The sequence below is a fragment of the Rhinopithecus bieti genome, unplaced genomic scaffold (genome assembly GCF_001698545.2).
Source record: "Rhinopithecus bieti isolate Rb0 unplaced genomic scaffold, ASM169854v2 scaffold_76, whole genome shotgun sequence".
NCBI lineage: Eukaryota > Metazoa > Chordata > Mammalia > Primates > Cercopithecidae > Rhinopithecus > Rhinopithecus bieti.
In genome coordinates, this window is record NW_016803343.1 from 1,154,449 (window position 1) to 1,173,706 (window position 19,258).

Consider the following 19,258-nt stretch of genomic DNA (forward strand, 5'->3'; position numbering starts at 1 on the left):
ACGCCATTCTCCTGCCTCAGCCTCCCGAGTAGCTGGGACTACAGGCGCCCGCCACCTCGCCTGGCTAGTTTTTTGTTTTTGTTTAGTAGAGACGGGGTTTCACCGTGTTAGCCAGGATGGTCTCGATCTCCTGACCTCGTGATCCGCCCGTCTCGGCCTCCCAAAGTGCTGGGATTACAGGCTTGAGCCACCGCGCCCGGCCACCCTGGAGTCTTAACCCACATAACCTGAGGTGGGCAGAGGAGGTGCTTCATGAAGAAAGGAAGCAAATCCAAAGGAGGGCAGGGGCCAAGGAGACAGAACCACTGAGGGCAGTGAACCTGGCATGAGAAAAACCTGCCCCTCTGGTCTATTTTTGTTTTCTCAGTTTTGACAGATACAAAGATACAAGAAACAGTTCACTTTCCTCTTCAATCTAATTTTGGAAAAACAGTAGCAGGACTGCATTGAAGCAGCAATTTGCATTCAAACTTGGGGAGGAAACAGGTGTGCAGGACTCCGGTGAACTGGAAGAGCTCACGCTTCTCACACTACCGGAAGTGGGCCAGGGCTGGCAGACTGTTTTCAACAGGCAATGATGCCTGATCCTGTGATTAAAAAAAATAAAAATAACTTGAAATTCAGATTGTTAAAAAAAAAAACTCTCCTTTAAATTACATTTTTTAAAATGTAAATTATCGGCCGGCCACAGTGGCTCAAGGCTGTAATCCCAGCACTTTGGGAGGCCGAGACGGGCGGATCACAAGGTCAGGAGATCGAGACCATCCTGGCTAACACGGTGAAACCCCGTCTCTACTAAACAAAACAAAACAAAAAACTAGCCGGGCGACGTGGCGGGCGCCTGTAGTCCCAGCTACTCGGGAGGCTGAGGCAGGAGAATGGCGTGAACCCGGGAGGCGGAGCTTGCAGTGAGCTGAGATCCGGCCACTGCACTCCAGCCTGGGCGACAGAGCCAGACTCCGTCTCAAAAAAAAAAAAAAAAAAAAAATGAAAATCACCCAGGATGATAGTGCATGTGTCAAATGCACATATTTTTGGACTAGATTCTGTACCTAGGCCACAAGTTTGCAACCTCTCTGAGGCTAGTAATTCTGTCTTCATTTTAGGTAAGGTAAGGGTCAACTGTCTCCTACAATAAAACTGTAACTGCAACACCATCTCCTTCTTCCTTCTCCATTAACCAATACTTTTATACATAATATTTTGAGCAGAAGACAGGAACACCCACTTAAAACAGCAGACCTGAACTTACAAGTACAGAAGGTTAAAAAGGCTTGTTGCATGAAAATATACTAACATCTAGTACAAGTCATCTCTAATTATTACTTTATAAACATAAATCTTCTTACTTCTTTGTCAACTATGGCTCACATTTCTTTTAAAGTGCTCAGATTTGTCAGAGACAGATTGTCAATACAGTGAGATAACTTCCCTTCCTTGCCCTGCTAGGTCAATTGTTAATATCATTATAAAACTCCCATGTTCACATGTTAAATTCCTTGTTGCAGCAAAAACAAAATGAGACAAAACAAAACTCAAAACAAACAAAACTTTAATACAAGTGTAAAATCACACAGACCAATTATTTGGAAAGTAGTATTTAGTAGCACTAGTATTTGGTGACTACCAGTTACAAGAAAATATTTTCAAACAGAAAATCCCAAAAAATATGCTAATAATATGAAATATCAAATGAAATTTCAGTCAGAGGGCATCCATTGGTATACTGCTAGTAATTCACGTAGAGGGTAAGCTGTAAATCCATAATCCCGCAGGTTCTTTCTTTCTGAAAAAACAGAACCAGAGAACTGACAGGAACATGTTGGTCCAACATTGCGTCAAATTCTGTTTTTCATCTTTTTTTTTTTTTTTTTTTTTTCTCTCAGCACTCTTTTCTTTTGCCAAATTGTCAAGACTTTTATTGACATGTCACAGGCTTATGATTCACTGTCAATTTTCTTAGCTTGGATTTTTTTTTTTCCTTTTACCTCTTTTAAAGGGTTATAGTGAGAAAGACGGTGGGCTGGACAAGAAGATGACACACGTGCTTCCTGATTTAGCCCATCAAAACCTCACAGAGCCAACAGTTTTTCAGTGTGTGGCTGCCTATGCACCAGCTCCACCTGACTGCTTTCTTACCTAGTGTGTGACCCTTCGGTTGAAAATTCCAGCAGCATGCAACTTGTCTTTGGCAAATGAATTGTAAGTATGCCAGCTGCCAGATGTCTTCATTTTTAAAACACCTTTGAAACTGCTTCTGGCACAGTTCCATAAGCAAAACATGCTAAGCTATAACTGTAGTTTCCATGCTGTGAGCACAAAAAAAAAAAAAAAAAAAAAAAAAAAAAAAAAAAAAAGGGGGCCGATGGTGAGCAGATGGAAGCAACAGAAGAATGTATTGCCTTCACATCTTGACAAACAGAATAAAATGAAGGTAAAAACAGAATCTGGCTACCCTTATCAGTTAAGTATTTGGATGAAGAGGTATCAGTGACCTATGATACGTTCAATATGCATGCTAATAGTCACCTTCAATAGTATAATAATTTTAAACACTACAGTTTTATGAGTCCAACAAAATAATGATGATACATTTTTCTGAAAATGAGAACTTTTGACTCTGGAAATAATAAATAAATGTAAGGCTAGGAAAAGCTATCAAAATCAAGATATCTTTTTTACTTTCAGCAAAGCCAAATTTTCTTACTGACAAAAGTAGAATTTTAAAGTGAGGGAGTAAAGAAGGAGCTTCCAGATGCCAGGGCCTGGGCCGCAATGTCTATCCTGTTCAAAATCTTCTTCAAAACCTTTTAATGAATTAAATGATTGGGGAATACCCTGCAAGGAGACAAATTTAGAGAATAAGATACTTTATCTACATTTAGATTCACTGACATACCTAGAAATTTGTGATTTCACATAACCATGGAAGTAACTGAAGCCCAGAGATGAATATAAATTAAACCAGATGATACAAGTCAATCGGAATTAGTGAAAAAAAAATAGTGATCCTGAATTTGAACCTGACATCTATAAAATAAAAACAGATATTAACATTTGAGACTAGAAAGAAGTCAGATATGGCAATCTAAGTTCAAGTCCAATTAATTCAAAAAGAATCATTTCAATCAGTATCTTTCAACAGCTTTCATGACAGAAATGGACACATCATATGTGAACTATCAAATAGGAAGAAAAGGTAAACTGAGGAGCAAGGAAAAAAAAATACATGCCAACAAAAGACCTGGAATAGTGATTCTCAATCAAAAGGTCTTACGGAAAGAAAGCATGCTTTAAAAATAGTGAGCAGCATTGGGCTTGGATATATGTCACTGGCAAAATCATAAAAAAGGAGAGTTTGCTTTTCTAGCTTTCAATTCTATGGTCTTCATGGAAATCTTTCAATTTAATCATACATTCTCTGTACATGGTTTGCATTTTTCCACTTCTGTGGATAACAAATGGCATATGCTATTTTTTCTCTTGAACTGTCTTTACCATTCATTCCTGTTTATTGAATTTCTGTTCATCTTTTAAGCATTGGCTCAAATGCAATCACCTCCATGAACTTTTCCCAATAGCTTCTATATTCATTGAAAGAAATCTCTTTCCTAGGTAATTCCCATAGTATTGCTTTTTACTTTCTATGGTCTTGTCTGTCTCCCTGTCTAGACTGTGAGCATCTTGAGGACTGAAATTGTGTCATGTAAGTTCTTAAAATTTCAAAATGCCTAGTACATCAAGCACATTTTTACTCCTTAGTAAATGTCAGAATAGAACTGGATGCCTGCTAGCTTTCGGTCCATCCACATTGCCCTTATCCTGTCCTCTTTCTACAACAAATTACATAGTAGGACTTTTTATTCATTAAGCCTAACTCCTCAAGTAGATTTTATTTTTATTTCACTTGTTCTGTCTGGTTTACTATTAATCTGTGGGCAAGTGAACATTATAATAGATCATATGAAATGTAACTTCCAAGTAACATAAATTGGATTTTAAAATGAGTGAGGATCTTAATTTAAACAACAGTGGGGTAGGTTTGAGAGATACATTTTCTGGGTCTTTCAGTGCTCTCATTCAAATCATAGAACAAATACACATAGATCTATGTGTGAACACTTATAAAGAAAAGGGATATTGACAGAAAAGGAAGGAATAATAAAATATAAACAAACTACAAAAAATAAACTAAAGATTAAGCACATACCAAAACAATTTGTAAACCAAGAAGTATTAAAAATTCAACCCCCATAAGTTTCTCCCAAATAGAGAAAGGCAAAGCAGTTTCTTAAAACTAGCGGTCCCTTTTTAATAGTCAAGCCACATTTCAGTTTGGTTCCAAGTTTCCCAGAGGAGGTTAAGCATATCACCCAGAAACCTCTTAAAAATTGCCAAAGGGAGTCTGGCCTGAGCTTTGTGAATGCTGCTCTAACTGATGGGACTGAAGGAGAACCTTGGCAGCAAGCAGTAGGAAGGAAAAAGCCACCCAGAAATTAAAATTGAAGTTAATTATAGTACTTACAGATTTCCCCCTAGACCTGATTCTTGGTGTTCAACAAAGACAAAAGCTCTCAATTCAACTTCAACATGACAATGCCATCACTACACCTAAGCCTGTTCTTGGGGGACTGGGAAGGGGAGGGGGAAGACTTGAAGTTGCTCATGTCATTATAGCTGTTTGGGAGAACCAGGGTTGGTGAGAGTATTTCTTCAACTATGGTTAGCGATGGCAAATAAATCAAGAATGATGTTTCTCATGTCCAAGTGGACAGACTTATTTATTTTTCAAATATTCATAAACTTGACTTCAGTTTTATTCCTCCCAGATTTTAGGTGTGCTCTGCGCTTGGGATATTGATTCATGTGACTAGTAAATAAGCAATGCTTGTCTTACAAACCTTTATCAGATATCTATTTCTTTTAATTTTGTACAGCTCAGGATCTGGTAATCCAGATGAGGGAGGCAACTTTTACCCTTCACCAGCTTTTACCTGTGGTGATTTACCTGTTCTCTGTTCTCTAAGCCTGTGGTTCCTCATCCACAGAATGAAGACAATTATACCTGCTTCATACCACTGCTATGTGACCCTCTAGAAATTTTATCAGACCGGGCACAGTGGTGCATATCTGTAATCCCAGCATTTTGGGAGGCTGAGGTGGGAGGATTGTTTGAGCCCAGGAGTTCAAGATCAGGCTGGGCAACACAGCAAGACCCTGTCCCTATAAGAAATACAAAAACATAGCCAGGCATGGTGGCTTGGGTCTGTAATTTCAGCTATTTGGGAGGCTGAGGCGGGAGGATCACTTGAGACCAGGAGTTCAAGGCTGTAGTGGGCAATGATCACCCCACTGCACTCCAGCCTGAATGACAGAGTGAGACCTTGTCTCAAAAAAAGTTTTTTAAGTCAATATATTATAGCTTATAAAATAGGTAAAGTGGCATATATTTATGATAGGCAACTTTAGTTATCTGTACATATATTTCTCTAAGAGCAGAACATTAGTGATAATGTGTGATACATTATTGGTTTGACTTACTGTATTAGTGATACATTATTGGTTTGACTTATTTCCAATTATATCACTTGAAAAGCCTAGGAAAATATCATTCTGAACTTTACTCTGTCCCCAAAATGAACTGATTAGGAAAGTGTTATGGAGCAAAGTGATCTAAGCAATGCTAGACATACAATACTCTAGACCTTTGCAATAAGAAATGTGGTCTGTAAATTTAAGTTCTTTGTATATTCTGGATATTTGCCCTTTGTCAGATGGATAACTTGCAAAAGATTTCCCCCATTCTGTAGGCTGCCTGTTCACTCTGATGATAGTTTCTTTTGCTGTGCAGAAGCTTTTTAGTTTAATTAGATCCTATTTGTCAATTTTGGCTTTTGTTGACATTGTTTTTGGTGCTTTACTCATGAAATCTTTGCCCATGCCTATGTCCTAAATAGTATTGCCTAGATTTTCTTCTAGGGTTTTTATGGTTTTAGGTCTTACGTTTCAGTGTTTTTTTTTTGTTTGTTTTTTAGGATGGAGTCTCACTTTGTCACCCAGGCTAGAGTGCAGTGGCACGATCTCTGCTCACTGCAAGCTCCGCCTCCCGGGTTCACGCCATTCTCCTGCCTCAGCCTCCCGAGTAGCTGGGACTACAGGTGCCTGCCACCACATCCAGCTAATTTTTTTGTATTTTTAATAGAGACGGGGTTTCACCTTGTTAGCCAGGATGGTCTCGATCTCCTGACCTCGTGATCTGCCTACCTCAGCCTTCCACGTTTAAGTCTTTCAACCATCTTGAGTTAATTTTTGTATAAGATGTAAGGAAGGGGTCCAGTTTCAGTTTTCTGCATATGGCTAACCAGTTTTCCAAACACCATTTATTAAACAGGGAAACATTTCGCCATTGCTTGTTTTTGTCAGGTTTGTCAAAGATCAGATGGTTCTAGATATGTGGCATTATTTCTGAGGCCTCTGTTCTGTTCCATTGGTCAATATATCTGTTTTGGATACTGTAGCCTTGTAGCGTAGTTTGAAGTCGAGTAGTGTGATGCCTCCAGCTTTGTTCTTTTTGCTTAGTATTGTCTTGGCTATATGGGCTCTTTTCTGTTTCCATATGAAATTTAAAGCAGTTTTTTCCAATTCTGTGAAGAAAGTCAATGGTAGCTTGATGGGGATGGCATTGAATCTATAAATCACTTTGGGAAGTATGGCCATTTTCACAATATTGATTCTTATCCATGAGCATGGAATGTTTTCCATTTATTTGTGTCATCTATAATTTCTTTCAACAGTGTTAGAGATCTTTCACCTCTTTGGTTAGATGTATTCCTTGGTATTTTATTTTCTTGTGTGGCTATTATAAATGTCATTGGATTCTTGATTTGACTTTCAGCTTGAACATTAGTATATAAAAATGCTACTGATTTTTGTACATTGATTTTGTACCCTGAAACTTTACTGAAGTTGTTTATCAGTTCCAGGAGCCTTTTGGAAGAGTCTTTAGGGTTTTCTAGGTATAGAATCATATCATCAGTGAAGAGAGGTAGCTTGACTTCTTCTTTTCTTATTTGGGTGCCTTTTATTTAGTTCTCTTTCCTGATTGCTCTGGGTTATACTTCCAGTACTATTTTGAATAAAAGTGTTGAGAGTGACCATCTTTGTTTTGTTCTAGTTCTCAAGGGAAATGTTTCCAGTATTTGCCTTTTCAGTATGATGTTGACTTTTGATTTGTGATAGATGGCTCTTATTATTTTGAGGTATGTTCTTCAATGCCTAGTTTACTGAGGGTTTTTATCATGATAGGACATTAGATTTTATTGCAAGCTCTTTCTGTGTTTATTGAGATGATGTATCTCATTCTTATTATTTGGGCATAAGTTTCATAACTTTTAGCAATTGTTAAATTACTTGCTCTTTCTTCCAATCCTTTGTTCTCTAGAATCTTGCTATGCTCCCTGAATAGAATATCTTTTCTACTATTTCCCTCTTGATCCATATTTATGCCTTTCTTAAACATCCATTTAGATAAATTTTCTTCATCAAGACCACTTGAATAGCTCTACTCCACACTGATCATTCCATTATTCCATTTCTCTTAGCACTGATGTTCTGTATTACATTAATTTGTATCTGTTTTCATGTCATCTTTGCATGTGTTGTTATATCTTTTCATCTGCATTTTGTTCCCCTATTATATTGTAAATTCCCTGAGAATGAGGACAATGTCTTTAACTTCATTTGCATATCTCCATGGCATCCAGTAGAGAATGTCATTAGAAAGCAGCACTCATTAAATCAAATTTTCACTGACAAAAATCATGTCCAGGCTGAAAAAATATGGCGTATGCAGCACTCAATATAGTTGTTACACATGTTTTCTCTTAAGAGGTCTTTGAGAAATATATGTACACAATATTATGTAGAAAATACATGGCTAATGGCTTCATTAAATGCTTGCAACCCAGTGTACTAAAATGTAAACATTTTTAAGTGACTTGTAACAAAATATCATTGACTTATATATGTATATATATAAAAATGCAAATTTTAGGGAAATAATTTATTCTTTTCAATAATATTCAAAATAAACAACAAAATTTTGTGTTATATTCCTTCCCCCATCTTAACAAGTTATGTTAGCCTGACTTTATATATTTATACAAAAATGTGTATTAGAAAATAAGGGATTACTAACAGACTTGGCTTTCTGTGGTTTCCAGAACATATAGATAATAAAAAAATTTATTTTTTAAATTTATTTTTGTAAATTTATTTTTTAGAAACTTGCCTAAACCTTCCTTTTTAATCTCATCAAAATTATGTAAAATCCAGAGCTCCAGAATTATTCTTATTATTTTCTAAACATAGAGATTTTAAAATATTAAAACTGGAAGAGTTTACTAAGTTCAAACAATTTCCAAATACGGTGGAGTAAAAGAATCAAGAAGGAATTAAAACTGAAGATCTCAATCCCCATTCCTAGCAATTACCATTTAGGAGGCAGTGCCTAGAAATCTATAATTTAACAAACACCCTATGTGTTTCTAATGTGTTAGGAAACCCATGATTTAGTTCAGTTTCTTCATTGTAGTTATAGATAAATGCAGACACTTTACATGTACATGTGTATTGTGTGTGTATATGTATGGATGCATTGTAAATGTCATGCTGGTCCTTTAGAATTCTAACTTCTGAGCCCTTTCCTCCTACATACCCCATTTTTGTGGCATTGTGCCACTTGTATCTTTAAGCAGTCCCATTTTCAAGGCTTTGCGTACCTTCTTTCCCACCTGGAATGTCCTCTCTTCCTCTCTGCCAAATCAAAGTCTTTAACGTACATACCTACTATGATGCTTTCTCTGATCTTATGTTCATAGAGCCATCATTCTTCATTAAATTCCTTTTTGAACCATTTATCTGACACTCTTCATGTATCCTTGGCATGAAAATTATTTGTGGATAATATTGAATTCTACTCTGGCCTGTTACCATCAAGCTTACTAGAAATTCTACCATTGGGAAAATACACCTAGTAATGGCAACTAAGTCCCTACTTATTTTAGGTGTTTTAACGATCAGACAACTGCATTAATAAACTGATGTAATCTGAAAATACTCCGAGGTCCCGGTTTCTTAGAAAAGTAATTCTCAAACTTTAACGTACTGGCAAATCACCTACAGTTGGAATCTTAGTCTGGTCTGGTGGTAGTTTAATATACACTTATACTGTGTTATTATTATTTAACTTTTGTTTTGATTTTTTTCTCATTAAGTCTAACAAAGAGTTTTATCTTTTCCATATCCTCCATAGCATCTAGTGTATCATATACATAATAAATTATTTATGAATAAATTCAAAAACTACATAACTTTCTGATTTTAATTTTTTTTGCTAAAGAATGCTTATTTTCAACTTTTACTTTAAGTTCAGGGGTCCATATGCAGGACGTGTTACACAGGTAAATGTGTGCCATGGAGGTCTGCTGCACGGATCATCCCAATTCATAGGTATCAAGCCCAACATCCATTAGCTACTCTTCCTGATGCTCTCGCTTCTCCCAGCCCCTACCCTNAATATCCTGAAGACTGTGTTCCAACTTGGTTTCATTCTCCCTGTCATTTTCAGGCACACCAATCAAACATAAGTTTGGTCTTGTCACATCGTCCCATATTTCTTGGAGGCTTTGTTCATTCCTTTTCATTCTTTTTCCTCTAATCTTGACTTCATGCTTTATTTCATTAAGTTTAGAAGAAAAAAAAAACTTCATCAAAAATCAGCAAAGGATACAAACAGACACTTCTCAAAAGAAGACATTTATGTGGCCAACACACATAAGGAAAAAAGCTCATCTTTACTGGTCATTAGAGAAATGCAAATCAAACCCACAATGAGATAACATCTCACACCAGTTAGAATGGCAATCATGAAAAAGTCAGGAAAAAACAGATGCTGAAGAGGATGTGGAGAAATAGGAAGTCTTTTACACTGTTGATGGGAGTGTAAATTAGTTCAACCATTGTGGAAGACAGTGTGGTGATTCCTCAAGGATCTAGAACCAGAAAAACCATTTGACCCAGCAATCCCATTACTGGGTACATACCCAAAGGTTTATACATCATTCTACTATAAAGACACATGCACACATATGTTTAATGCAGCACTGTTCACAATAGTAAAGACTTGGAACAAACCCAAATATCCATCAAGGATAGACTGGATAGAGAAAATGTGGCACATATACACCATGGAATGCTATGCAGCCATAAAAAAGGATGAGTTCATTTCCTTTGCAGAAACATGGATGAAGCTGAAAGCCATCATTCTCAGCAAACTAACACAGGAACAGAAAACCAAACATCACATGTACTCACCCACAATTGGGAGCTGAACAATGAGAACACATGGACACAGGGAGGGGATCATCACACACTGGGGCTTGTTGGGGGGTGTGGGGCTAGGGGAGGGATAGTGTAAGATAAATACCTAATGTAGAAGATGGGTTGATGGGTGCAGCACACCACCATGGCACGTGTATACCTGTATAATAATCATGCATGTTCTGCACATGTATCCCAGAACTTTAAGTATAATTTTAAAAAAGTAAAAAGTAAAATGTGGTCTGAGGACTAACAGCATTGCATAACCTGGGTGTTTGTTAGAAAAGCAGATTTCAGGCCCAACCCAGACCTACAGAATTATAATCTTCATCTCAACAAGATCACATGGTGATTTGTGTGTATCTTAGTATTTGAGAAGCACTGTTTAGAATTCAGAAAAGTGGATTTTTAAAAGTCAAAATACAAAATTCAGATTATTCTGTAGACGTAAGTCTTAATAGAGAAGATTGATTTTAAAAAGAAAGAGAATCCCAGAGAGGACCCAAGATGGCTGATTGGAAGCAGCTGAGGTCCATGGCACTCATGGAAAGGACTGAAAGGAGCAAGTGAATTTAGCACCTTCAACTGAGATATCTGGGTTCTTTCACTGGGACTGAACTAGGCAAACATCTTGACCCACAGAGAGTGAAGAGTAGCAGGGTTGGGTGACAGCCCACTCAGGAGGCACATGGAGCCAAGGGAACCCCCACCCCCAGCCAAAGGAAGGGGTGAGTGTTTGTGCAACCCTGCCTTGGGAACCATGCTTCTCTCACAGATCTTTACAATTCATAGACCAGGAGATCTCCCTCATGAGCCCATGCCACCAGGGCCTTGGGTCTGTCACATGGAGCTGTGTGGAGTCTTGGCAGAGCAGCCACTCAGGTACACACAGAGACCCAGGAATTTTGCTAACTCTGCCCCTGGGATCAGCAGCAAGGCAGGAGAACCATCGGTGCATGTCCCTAGGAAGGGGGCTGAGTCCAGGGAGACAAACTGTGTCATTCTGAGGATCCCACTTCCACAGCACCTCGTGGGTTGAGACCCACTGACTTGGAATTCCAGTTGGCTGGTGGCAGCAGGCTCTGCCTGAGTCAGGACCAGGTTCCTGGGGTGAGGAGCAGCCACCATCTCTGTGGTCCAGTAGACTCAGTTGTTTTAGCCTGTTGGCTTTGAAGAATACAGGTAGTCTCGACAGAGATGGGTCACTCACAGTGCAGCACAGCTGCCTTGCCAGATCATGGCCAGACTGCTTCTTTAAGTGGGACACAACTTAAATCCATTCCTCCTTACTGGGCAAGACCTCCCTGTGGGAGCTTCAGCCACTCCAGCAAGGTTCTAAAGGCAGACCTCTGATCTTTCCCTGGGTCAAAGCTCCCAGGGGAAGAGATGGCCACTATCTCTGTGGTTTGGTCAACTCAGCCATTCCAGCCTGCTGGTTTTGGAGAACACAAACTATCTGGACAAGGAAGAACCCCCGCCAACCCCCCAATGCAGCACATCTCCTCTACAAAAAGGCAGTCAGACTGCTTCTTTGGGTGAATCCCTGATGCCATTCCTCCTGACTGGGTTAGACTTCCCATCGGGGTCTCCAGCCATCTCCTACAGATGTGTTCAGGCTGGCAACAGGTCACTGCCCCCTTGGAATGGAGCTTCCAGAGGAAGGAGCAGGCTGCCATCTTTGCTGTTTTGTAGACTTCACTGGTGAAACCTCCAGGTACAGGAAGAACTAAGGCAACTAGAGTCTGGAGCAGATTCCCAGCAAACCATAGCAGCCCTACGAAAGAGTGGCCTCACTTTTAAAATAAAAACAAACAAGCAGAAAACAAGAATAACAAAGATCCCACAAAAATCCCATTAGAAGGTCAGCAGCCTCAAAGATTGAAGGTAGATAAACCCATAAAGCTGAGAAAGAATCAATGCAAAAGCACTAAAAACTCAAAAAGCCAGAGTGCCTCTTCTCCTCCAAATGACCACAACACCTTTCCAGCAAGGGCACAAAAGCTGAGATGGCTGAATTGACAGAAGTAGGCTTCAGAAGGTGGGTAATAAGGAACTTCGCTGAGCTAAAGTAGCATGTTGTAATGCAGTGCAAAGAAGCTAAGAATCATGACAAAACAATACAGGAGCTGACAGCCAGAACAGCCAGTTTAGAGAGTAACATAACTGACCTGATAGAGCTGAAGAACACAACATAAGAACATCACAATGCAATAACAAGTATGAATAGCAGAACAGACAAGTGGAGGAAAGAATCTCAGAGCTTGAAGATTTTCTGAAATAAGACAGCCAGTAGAGGATAGAGAAAAAAGAATGAAAAGGAATAAACAGAATCTCCAACAAATATGAGATTATGTATGAACCCATGTCATGAATCCATTACTGATTAGGGTACCTGAAAAAGACAGGGAGAATGGAACCAAGTTGGAAAACATACTTCAGGATATCATCCTGGAGAACTTTCCCAACCTAGCAAGATAAGCCACCATTCAAATTCAGGAAATGCAGAGAATGAGGTAAGATACTCCACAAGAAGATCAACCCCAAGACATATGTCATGAGATTCTCAAAGGTCTAAATGAAAGAAAAAATGTTAAGGGCAGCCAGAGAGAAAGACCAGGTCACCTACAAAAGGAAGCACATTAGACTAACAGCGGACCTCTCAGTGGAAACCTTGCAAGCCATGAGAGATTGGGGGCCAATATTCAACATTACTGAAGAAAAGAATTCAAACCCAGAAATTCATATCTGGCCAAACTAAGCTTCGTAAGTGAAGGAAAAAATAAGATGCTTTGCAGAAAAGCAAATGCTAGGGGAAAGAGTCACCACCAGGCTGCCTTGCAAGACCTCCTGAAGGGCAGGAAATGCCCTTCAGGCATTTAAATAAATATGGAAAGGAAAAATAATTACCAGCCATTGCAAAAACACCTTGAAGTCCACAGACCAGTGACACTATGAAGCAACCACATAAACAAGTCTGCAAAATAACCTGCTAGCATCATGATGACAGGATCAAATAAATTAACATACAACAATACAAACCTTAAATGTAAATGTGCTAAATGTCCCAATTGAAAGGTGCAGAATGGCCACCTGGACAAAGAGCCAAGACTCATTGATATGCTGTCTTCAAGAGATCCATCTCACATGCAAAGACACATATTTGAGCCTATGCTCAAAATAAAGGGATGGAGAAAAATTTACCAAGGAAATGGAAAACAGAAAAAAAGCAGAGGTTGCAATCCTAGTTTCTGACAAAACAGACTGTAAACCAACAAAGATCAAAAAAGACAAAGAAGGGCATCACATAATGGTAAAGGGTTCAATTCAACAAGAAAAGCTAATGATCCTAAATATATATGCACCTAATACAGGAACACCCAGATTCTTAAACCAAGTTCTCAGAAACTTACAAAGAGACCTAGACTCCCATACAATAATAGTGGGAGACTTCAACACCCACCACCAATATTAGACAGATTATTGAGACAGAAAATTAACAAATATATTCAGGACCTGAACTCAGCTCTGGATCAAATGGACCTGATGGACATCTACAGAACTCTCCACCCCCAAACAACAAAATACACATTCATCTCATTGCCACATGACACTCACTCTAAAATGGATCACATAGTCAGAAGTAAAACACTCCTCAGCAAATGCAAAAGAACAGAAATCATAACAAACAGTCTCTCAGACCACAGTGCAATCAAATTGGAACTCAAGATTAAGAAATTCACTCAAAACCACACAACTACCTGGAAACTGAACAGCCTGTTCCTGAATAAATGACTCTTGGGTAAATAATGAAATTAAGGCAGAAATCAAGAACTTCTTTGAAACTAATGAGAACAAAGAGACAGTGTACCAGAATCTCTGAGGCACAGCTAAAGCAGTATTAAGAGGGAAATTTGTACCACTAACTGCCCACATCAAAAAGCTAGAAAGATCTCAAGTTAACAACCTAACATCTCAACTAAAAGAACTAGAGAACCAAGAGCAAACAAATCTCAAAACTAACAGAAGATAAGAAATAACCAAGATCAGAACTGAACTGAAGTAGATAAAGGCATGAAAAACTCTTCAAAAAAATCAAAAATCTAGAAGCTGTTTCTTGAAAAAAATTAATAAAATAGATAGACCACTAGCTAGACTAATAAAGTAAAAAATAATCAGATAAATATAATCAGAAATGCTAAGGGGGATATCACCACTGACTTGATAGAAATACAAACAACCATCATACAATGCTCTAAGCACATCTATGCACATAAACTAGAAAATATAGAAGAAATGGATAAATTCTTGGAAACATACACCCTCCCAAGACTAAACCAGGAAGAAATTGAATCCCTGAATAGACCAATACTAACTTCCAAAATTGAGGCAGTAATAAATTGCTTACCAACTGAGAAAAACCCAGGACCAGATGTATTCACAGCTGAATTCTAACAGAGGTACAAAGAAGAGCTAGTACCAGTTCTACTGAAACTATTCCAAAAAAATTAAAAGGAGGGACTTCTCCCTGACTCATTCTATGAGGCCAGCACCATCCTGATACCAAAACTTGGCAGAGACACAAGAAAAAAAGAAAACTTCAGACCAATATCCTTGATGAACAACAATGCCAAAATGCTCAATAAAATACTGGCAAACTGAATCCAGCAGCACATCAAAAAGCTTATCAACCACAATTAAATTAACTTCATCCCCTGGATGCAAGGTTGATTCAACATACACAAATCACAAACATACACAAATCAATCAAAACCACAGTGAGGTACTATCTCACGCCAGTTAGAACGGTGATTATCAAAAAGTCAGGAAAGAACAGATGCTGGCGAGGCTGTGGAGAAACAGGAATGTTTTTACACTGTTGGTGGGAGTGTAAATTAGTTCAACCATTGTGGAAGACAGTGTGGTGATTCATTAAGGATCTAGAACCAGAAATACCATTTGACCCAGCAATGCCATTACTGGGTATATACCCAAAGGATTATAAATCATTCTACTTATAAAGACACATGCACACATATGTTTACTGCAATACTGTTTACAATAGCAAAGACTTGGGACCAACCCAAATGCCCATCAATGACAGACTGGATAAAGAAAATGTGGCATATATACACCATGGAATACTATGCAGCCATAAAAAAGAATGAGTTCATATTCTTCGCAGAGACATGGATGAAGTTGGAAGTCATTATTCTCAGCAAAGTAACACAGGAACAGAAAACCAAATACTGCCTGTTCTCACTCATAAGTGGGAGTTGAACAATGAGAACACATGGGCACAGGGAGGGGAACATCACACACTAGGGCCTGTCAGGGCATGTGGGGGAAGGGGAGGGAGAATATTAGAACAAATACCTAATGCATGCGGGACTTAACCTAGATAATGGGTTGGTAGGTGCAGCAAACCACCAAGGGACATGTATACCTATGTAACAAACCTGCACATTCTGCATATGTATCCCAGAAATTAAAGTAAAATTTTAAGAAAACATATGCAAATCAATAAATGTGATTCATTACATAAACAGAACTAAAGACAAAAACCATATGATTATCTCAATAGATGCAGAAAAGACCTTCAATAAAATTCAACATCCTTTATGTTAAAAACTGTCAATAAACTAGGTACTGAAGGAACATACCTCAAAACAATGAGAGCCATCTATGACAAACCCATAGCCAATGTCATACTGAATAAGCAAAAGCTGGAAGCATTCCCCTTGAAAACCAATACAGGGCAAGGATACCCTCTCTCTCACCACTCCTATTCAACATATATTGGAAGCTCTGGCCAGGGCAATCAGGCAAGAGAAAGAAATAAAGAATACTCAAATAGAAAGAGAGGAAGTAAAATTATCTTTGTTTGCAGATGACATGATCCTATATCTAGAAAATCCTATTGTCTCAGCCCAAAAGCTTCTTAAGCTGATAAACAACTTCAGCAAACTCTCAGGATACAAAATCAATGTGCAAACATCTCTAGCATTCCTATACACCAACAACAGGCAAGCAGAAAGCCAAATCATGAATGAACTCCCATTCCCAATTGCTACAGAAAGAATAAAATACCTAGGAATACAGCTAACAAGGGACATGAATGATCTCTTCAAGAAGAATTACAAACCACTATTCAAAGGAATCAGAGAGGACATAAACAAATGGAACAATATTCCATACTCATGAATAGGAAAATTCAATATTGTGAAAATGGCCATACTGCCCAAAGTAATTTATAGAGTCAATGCTATTCCCATTAAACTACCATTGACATTCTTCACAGAATTAGAAAAAACTATTTTAAAATTCATATGGAACCTAAAAAGAGTCCAAATAACTAAGACAATCCTAAGCGAAAAGAACAAAGCTGGAAGCATCATGTTACCTCACTTCAAACTATACTACAAGGCTACAATAACCAAAACGGCATGGTATTGGTACAAGAACAGACACATGCCACAATGGAACAGAATAGAGAACTCAGAAATAAGAGTACATACCTACAACCATCTGAGCTTTGACAAATTTGACAAAAACAAGCAATGGGGAAAAGATTCTCCATTTAAAAATTGGTGCTGGGTGAACTGGCTAGCCATATGCAGAAAATTGAAACTGGACTATTTCCTTACACCATATACAGAAATTAACTCAAGATGGATTAAAGACTTAAATCCATAAATAAAGGCTTAAAGTGTAAAACCCAAAACTATAAAATCCCTAGAAGAAAATCTAGGCATGAATAGACACTTCTCAAAGGAAGACATAATGTAGCCAAGAAACACATGAAAAAAAGCTCAACATCACTTATTTTTTGAGAAATGCAAATCAATACCACAATGAGACACCATCTCACACTGGTCAGAATGGCTATTACTAAGAAGTCAAAATAAAAGCAAAACAAAACAAAAACAGATGCTGGTGAGGTTGTGGAGAAAAAGTAACACTTTTACACTGTTGGTGGAAGTGTAAATTAGTTCAACCATTGTGGAAGACAGTGTGGTGATTCCTCAAAGACCTAGAGGCAGAAATATCATTTGACCCAGCAATCCTATTACTAGATATACACCCAAAGGAATGTAAATTATTCTATTATAAAGATACACGCATGCATATATTCACTGCAGCACTATTCACAATAGCAAAGACATGGAATTAACCTAAATGCCCAGCAATGATAGACCGGATAAAGAAAAATGTGGTACATATACAACATGGAACACTATGCAGCCATAAAAAGGAATGAGATTATGTCCTTTGCAGGAACATGGATGGAGCTGGAAGCCATTATGCTCAGCAAACTAACACAGGAACAGAAAACCAAACACTGCATATTCCCAGTTATAAATGGGAGCTGAATGATGAGAACACATAGACACATTGAGGGGAACAAAGTACACTGAGGCATGTCGGAGTGGGAGTGGGAGGATGAAGAGCATCAGGAAGAATGACTAACGGATGCTGGGCTTAATATCTAGATGGGATAATCTGAGCAACAAACCACCAAGGCATATGTTTACCTATGTAACAATCCTGCACATCTGGCACATGTACCTCAGAACTTAAAAGTTGAAGAAAAAAAAAAAAAAAAAAACAGAAAGAGGATCCTTAAAAGTAAAAATATTGTGTCTCAATAAAATAAGTCAGCAGTTAAAATTAGAAGTTAAAAAACTAAAAATAGAACTACCATTCAATCCAGTAATTCCACTACTGGGTATATACTTAAAGGGAATGAAATCATTATATGAAAAAGATACCTGTACTTGCATGTTTATCATAGCACTGTTCACAATAGCAAAGATGTGGAATCAACCTAAATTTCCATCAATAGAGGATTGGATAATGAAAATGTGATATATCTATGTATCTCTATCTATATATGGAATACTATGCAGCCATGAAATGGAATGGAATCATATCTTTTGCAGCAACGTGGATGGAACTAGGGGCCATTATCCCAAATGGAATAACTCATTTTCTGTTAGTAACTACTTTTTGGTATGAGAATTGCCTGTTGATGTCCAGCTTACAGTCTGCCATATATAATAAGAATTAAGATTCTAAGTCTTAAAATATATGGACATAAAGTTATTGACCAGTCAATTGATGCTAGCTGTGGAAATCTGTGACCCACTGTGTGTTTTTCAAATACAGAAACATACAGCCAAAAACATGCTCTATTTGAACATGTATTTGCAAATACATTTGAACATGTATTTTATTTCCAATAAACAGTAAGTGGAAACTAAACAATGGGTACACATGGGCATTCAGAGTGTAATAACAAACACTAGAGACTACAAAACATGGGATAGTGGTGTGGGAGCAAGGGTTGAGAAATTACCTGTTGGGTTCGGTATTCACTATATGGGTGATGGGTACATGAAAAACCCAGGTTCCACAACTACACAATATACAAATGTAAGAAATCTGCACTTGTACTCCCTAAATACATAAAATAAAATCAATTTTAAAATGAAGAGAAGAAACAATATAGAAGTCTGGGCTCTCTGATTAGTTCAGATTTTGAAACCAATTTTTGGAAGATGGAAGGAGGGTATAGCAGAGTAAAGATGGCCAGAGATTATTTTCTACTCTTACTGAGAGGGGAAATCTAATACTCTTCCCTTAGACCTTGGCTGAAGGTAGTCATTAAGTCTAATTGAGCTGTTTTCCAAATATATTTTACATTTGTTCTTTCATTTTCTCTCCTGGTGCTGACTTAGTTTGGGCCTCATTATCTTTCACCTATACTAAATAGAGAGTCTCCTAAATGATCTTCCCACTTACCGTCTTGTTGCTTTCGATTCATTCATTCTTTTTTTTTTTTTTTTTTTTTTTTTTAAACATTTTTTTTTTTTTTTTT

The 19,258-nt window shown here is 37.9% G+C and overlaps 1 protein-coding gene across 1 annotated transcript in view; it reads right to left on the reverse strand.

Moving 5' to 3' along the window:
- Positions 1 to 1,700: 1,700 nt before the first annotated feature.
- Positions 1,701 to 19,258, reverse strand: part of LOC108532650 (splicing factor, proline- and glutamine-rich-like) — a 19,966-nt gene continuing 2,408 nt past the window's right edge. Inside the window, exon 2 of the mRNA XM_017876830.1 lies at positions 1,701 to 1,786. Coding sequence (XP_017732319.1) covers positions 1,701 to 1,786 — 86 coding nt within the window. The remainder of the gene's footprint in view (positions 1,787 to 19,258) is intronic.